We start from the raw sequence: 6,000 nt of genomic DNA, 5'->3' as shown, positions 1-6,000 counted from the left end.
ATGTGACATGAGTATACCTGTATGTGTGTATCCTCTCTCTCTATATATATATGTATACACACACGTTCATGTATATACATACATATGTACCTTTATGTGTACATATGTGTGTACGATTTATATATATATGTATATATATATATAAAACACATACACAGAAATACTCTTCAGCAATAGAAAGGAACAGAACACCATTATGTACTGCAACAGGGATGAACCTCAAAAATGTAATGCCAAATGAAAAGGCCAGATTCAAAACATCATATATTGTGTGATTTATCAATTTAATGCATTAAAATGTGATAGAAATAGATGATTGGTTGCCTAAGGCTGGGGGTGGCAACTAGTATAAATTGCAACGGGCATAAGAATCCTTCCGGGGCGATGAAAATGTTCTAAAACTGAATTGCGGCAATGGCTGTACGGCTCCGTAAATTTATTAAAATTCACTGAGCTGTACACTTAAAGGGATGAATTTTATGATATGTAAATTATAAACCCAATAAAGCTGTTTAAAAATAATTTTCCGATTGTTTGGCATGTAACTTGCACTGATTTTCTTAAAATAACAGCTTTATTGAAATATAATTCACATATCATACAGTCATCTATTTAAAGGGTACAATTTAATGGTTTAATGGTTTTTAGTATATTTACAGAGTTGTGCAACAATCACCTAAATCAACTTTAGAATTTTTCCTCAGCTTTCCCCCAAATCCCACACCCATTAGTAGTCACTCCTCTTTTCACCTGCTGCCACCCCAGCCCTAGGCAACCACAGATGTCTTTTCTATCTCTACAGATATTTCTCTTCTGGATATTTCATATACATGCAATAATACAGTATGTGTTCTTTTGTGACTGGCTTCTTTCACTGAGCATAATGTTTTTAAGGTTCATTTATGTTGTAGTGTATATCAGTCCTTCATTCCTTTTCATGGACATATAATATTCCATTGTATGGATATAGCACCTTTTATTTATGCATTCATCACCTGATAGATGTTTAGGTTGTTTCCGCTTTTGGGCTATTATGAGTAATGCTGCTTTGAACATTTGTATACAAGTTTTTGTGTGTGCGTATGTTTCATATCTCTTGGGCGTATACCCAGGAATGAAATTGTTGAGTCATACAGTAACTCTATGTTTAACACTTTGAGGAATTCCTGGACTGTATTCCAAAGTGGCTGCAACATTTTACATTCCCACCAGCAGTGTATGAAGGTTCCAATTTCTCCACATCCTATCCCACACTTCTAATTGACAGTCTTTTTGATTATAGCCATCCTAGTGAGAATAAAGCGTTATATCACTGTGGTTCTGATTTGCATTTTTCTGATAGCTGATGGTATTGAACATCTTTTCATGTGCTTATTGGCCATTTATATATCTTCTTTGGAGAAATGTCTATTTAGATCCTTCACCCATTTTCAAATTGGTTCCATTTGTCTTCTTAATGCTGAGTTGTGAGTGTTCTTTATTCTAGATACAAATCCCTTATCAAATCTATGATTCGCAAATATTCTCTGCCATATCATGGGTTGTTTTTTCACTTTCTTAATGGTGCCCGTCACAGCAAAAAAAGCTTTTAATTCTGATAAAGTCCAATCTATCTACATTTTCTTCTGTAGGTTTTGTTTTCGGTACCATATTGAAGAAACCATTGCCTAATTCAAGGTCATGCTGATTTGAGCCTATGTTTTCTTCTCCAGGTTTTATAGTTTAAGGTCCTACAATTAGGTCTTTAATGCATTTTGAATTAATTTTTGTATATGTGTGAGGTAGGGGCCCCTGACTTAAGAAAGATATAAGGACAGAGGCTGAGAGAATTGAGGGCCAGATTAATAAAACCATCCACTCCCTATGGTGATGGCTGTGGTCATAGCCCAGACTATATGAAAATTTCATGTGTACATGTAGCTAATTTTTTCTGCCCATACCAAGCCGTTCGTTCTTTGGCTCTTTCTTTGAAGAAGGAGAACAGTCTGGATGTAATGTAGAATAAAAAGGAGGAAAGGGCTTCCCTGGTGGCACAGTGGTTGAGAGTCCGCCTGCTGATGCAGGGGATAGGGGCTCGTGCCCCGGTCCGGGAAGATCCCACGTGCCGCGGAGCGGCTGGGCCCGTGAGCCATGGCCGCTGAACCGGCGCGTCTGGAGCCTGTGCTCCGCAACGGGAGAGGCCACAAGAGTGAGAGGCCCGTGTACCGCAAAAAAAAAAAAAAAAAAAACAACAAGAGGAAATATTTTGCTCAAGGTTCACAGAAAACCAGTGGCAGAGCCAAAAGCAGACAAAAGATCATTGACTTGCAGGTCTCAGTCCCATCCTGTAGCAGGAATACCCCTATTGTCTACTTGCCTTCAATTTAGTATCAGGACCCCTGAGTTGTACATAGTCAACCAACCAGAGGTGATATTTCTCAGCCTTCCTTCAGCTAGATGTGGCCATGTTACTACTGTTAGACAATAGAATGCAAGATAAGGTGATCTAACTCTGGGTTATATTTTTTAAAAAAAGAAATGGCTTACACTCTACTTCCTCTCTCTTCCCATCTTTTCAAGATGGACCTTAGACATGGTATTAGTAAGCTATTTTTTAAAATTAATTAATTAATTAATTAATGGCCGTGTTGGGTCTTCGTTTCTGTGTGAGGGCTTTCTCTAGTTGCGGCGAGTGGGTGCCACTCTTCATCGCGGTGGGCGGGCCTCTCACTATCGCGGCCTCTCACTATCGCGGCCTCTCTTGTTGCGGAGCACAGGCTCCAGACGCGCAGCTTCAGCAACTGTGGCTCACAGGCCCAGTTGCTCCGCGGCATGTGGGATCTTCCCAGACCAGGGCTCGAACCCATGTCCGCTGCATTGTCAGGCAGATTCTCAACCACTGCGCCACCAGGGAAGCCCTAGTAAGCTATTTTTAATCACATGGATGAAGAATATATACCAGCACAGTTGGTTCTCAACTGTGGCTGAATATAAGAATTTTCTGGGGAGTGCTAATAAAAAGCTGGTGTTTGGATCCCACCCCAGAGACTCTGATGCAATTGTTTGGAGATGCCACCTGGGCATCAGGGTGTTAAAAGCTTCCCAGATGAATCTAACATCCGGCCAAGGTTAAGACCTTTACTCCAGGGCAGTGGTTTGTAAACTTTAGCAAACATCAGCATTAACTGGAGGGCCCATTAAAACTCAGTTTTTCTGAGGTACCTAGTTTTTTCTAGGTGTCTGATTCAGTAGGTCTGTCGGGGGTAAAACCCAAGAATTTATATTTTTAACAAGTTCCCAGGTGATGCTGCTGGGTTGGTCCTGGGACATACTTAAAGAACCTGTAGGAGATCTCAAAGAAGAAAACTGAGCCCCAGTAGCAGCATGGTCTGTTTTCCCCAAACCACTTGCCTCCCCTATACTATTACTTGAAAAAGAAATAAAAGTTTATTCTGAACCACAATGGCAGCTTGGCCTGTATCCTAATTAACACACATCCCTTGGATCACAGTGGTTCAACAGGAAGGAAAATAAAGGTATAAAAAATTTTTCTCATTTCATGCAAATTCACACACTCAATTGAAACCCTCTAGGCTTTAGAGATTTTCCTATGAGAGAAGGATGGCTTGCAACACTGCACTGTTTACAACAGAATCCATTCCTCGTGGTGATTGGTGAACACAATCCACAGAGTTCTGTTTGGGCAGCACTGTTGAGGCTGGAGGAATTATGATCCAAGCAGGCTAAGTTACTTTCCCCCATTTAATTCCCAGCCGTAGGTGGGTAACCCAAGCCTTCCATGTAAATCTCCTTGGAACCAAAGCACAGCAACAATTCTGAATGATGTAGAAAGCCTTTCTAAATGGCACAGAGAGTGTGGATCCATTACTCCTCTCTCCTCCCCTCTTCACGCACTAATACAAATGGGACTTAAAGCACTCCAGCTCTTTCCACTTAATTTTCATGAGAAGACCTTGGGTGTTTGTGACACCAACCTGAATAACTAATGCTGCTCAGGCATCTGTTGGGCCAAGAGTGAAGCTGGGAGGAGCTTACCTACTGGGAAATAAGTTTCAATCTAAAGCTCTTTCTGGCAAAACTCTTTGCTGGTGCATACTTATTTCCCGAAAATTCATAGTATTCAAAGGGGGTGGTTGGTGGGATTGGATGGCCACAAAATAGAAACTGACGAGCAGAGAAAGGGAAGGAGCTCACCTACCTTACAAACTGGCTGAATAAAGCGGTCGTGTTCCGGATGATCCGGGCAGCCTGGGACTCCTCATGCTGGCATCTCTGCAGTGTTAACCCGTCATCCATGTGGCCTTCCTGATGGAGTATGACCTACCCCAGAGCCAAGGACACCAGTTCCAGGTTACACAGCTGGAGAGTCAACGTTTCTGGCAGTATTTCCCTCATCCCTTGTACTCCTTCTCCCCAGTCAAGTTCCCCACAGGCCCATTTTGAAAGTGGGACATTAACAAAGTTATTTTCCCCATACTCCCTATTGCTGACGTATGACTCATTCCTGAGACACGGTGCTTTGATGAAAATGAAACTTTATGTGCCACTGTGATGTTGAGTTACAATAAATTCCTTGGGCCTAGATGGCCAATTTGAAAGGGTGAAAACATATTTTATGATAGATTTTTCTCTTAAAATGAACACAAAACCTTATCCTTGGAGAGGAGAAAAATCACTTTGTTCAGAGCCTTTTCCTCCAGAGATAAACCAAGAAAGAAGAAAGACAAGTTAAAATAAAACCTCTACTGGGATCAGGCATGGCTTTCTCTCCTGAATGACAGCTACACTGAGTTAGCTGACCGTAGAACTGGGGAAGCAGCTCGAGATGGTAGTTTGCTTCTCATGGAGGCTATAGAGGGGGTTTGAAAGCCTGGGCTGGGGTATCAGCTGACCTGAGTTCTAATCCTGCTAGGCCACATCCCAGCTGTGTGACCTTGGGCAAATCTCTGCTTTGACTTCACCATCTGCAGGTGGACTTAGAGGGTTATTTAGAGGATTCGATGATTTACATGTAAGTCATTTAGCATGTTTCCTAGAATATAAAAGGTACTGGATGCATATTTGTTATAAGGGGAAATATATTACCGATCTCAGATCAGTTGTCTGGAAGCTAGTATACTTATTGCTCACCAGTGACATCATGATAGAATTTTTGGGTGGGGCTGGCATCTTTTGGCATGGAGGTCAGCTGTTTTTTTCTCTAGAAGGGCCAAATATATACTGTTATTAACGGGGATGGTTTGACTCTGGTTCAAGTCAGGGTCAAATCGTGATTCAAGTTCCTGGCATGGTTTCCTCTGGATGGTGAGTAAGTGAGGGGAGGCCATTTGTAGGTCCTGGGGAAGGGGGATGGGGGTCAGTCAGTCTCTATGACAATTAAATACGTGGCTCCAAAAAATATCCTTAGAATAAGGATTTTTGTTATCTCATTTTTAGCACAAAGAAACAACTTATTTTCCTTTCCATGTGAAAATCTCTTCCTTATTTTATATTCTTTTGAAAGCATATCCTGATTTAATGAATTCACACAGGAAGTAGAATGCTGGCTTGTACAAGTTTATGTTCATTTTCGAAAAAAGACCTTGCATGCCATCTATATACAGTAGCTTAAGCATTAGCAAAGGATGCCCTTACTATTGGATTCACCAACTCTTTCAAAACGTTACTTTGTCCGAACTTCCCAGCAACTGCTTACCAATGTTGCATTTAGATTTGGCAATACATCTCACTAGGTTTACTCTGGCCTCAGTCCCAGCTTTTGGGTCAGTCCCTAAAGACCTTAGGTTTTGCTTGTTCAGATAACACATTCAAACCAGCCAAACAAACAAGCAAGTAATGAGAAATGGGGGAAATGCAGCTGTTAGAATGTTGTTATTATGTATCCTATTCATCGCTGCAGCTCAGGTCCTAAGGTCCTTTTTCTCTCAGAGGAATTCCATAACCCAAGAGCAGAGAGCAGAAGCCCAAGATGGAAAGAAGGTACTTCCTTTAAGGTGAAGT

The 6,000-nt window shown here is 41.4% G+C and overlaps 1 protein-coding gene across 3 annotated transcripts in view; it reads right to left on the bottom strand.

Annotated features, from left to right (window-relative positions):
- Positions 1-6,000, bottom strand: part of RYR3 (ryanodine receptor 3) — a gene marked incomplete at its 5' end in the record, with an annotated part of 572,808 nt that overhangs the window by 260,507 nt on the left and 306,301 nt on the right. For all 3 annotated transcript variants that reach the window (XM_081227519.1, XM_081227518.1, XM_081227520.1), the window contains one exon: positions 4,199-4,320. In XM_081227519.1, the coding sequence (XP_081083645.1) occupies positions 4,199-4,320 (122 nt within the window). The remainder of the gene's footprint in view (positions 1-4,198; positions 4,321-6,000) is intronic.

The sequence above is a fragment of the Mesoplodon bidens genome, assembly GCF_964165515.1.
Source record: "Mesoplodon bidens genome assembly, chromosome: 3".
NCBI classification, from domain to species: Eukaryota; Metazoa; Chordata; class Mammalia; order Artiodactyla; family Ziphiidae; genus Mesoplodon; species Mesoplodon bidens.
Note: the sequence above shows the minus strand (reverse complement) of the source record. Positions and strands in the feature narration are given on the sequence as shown.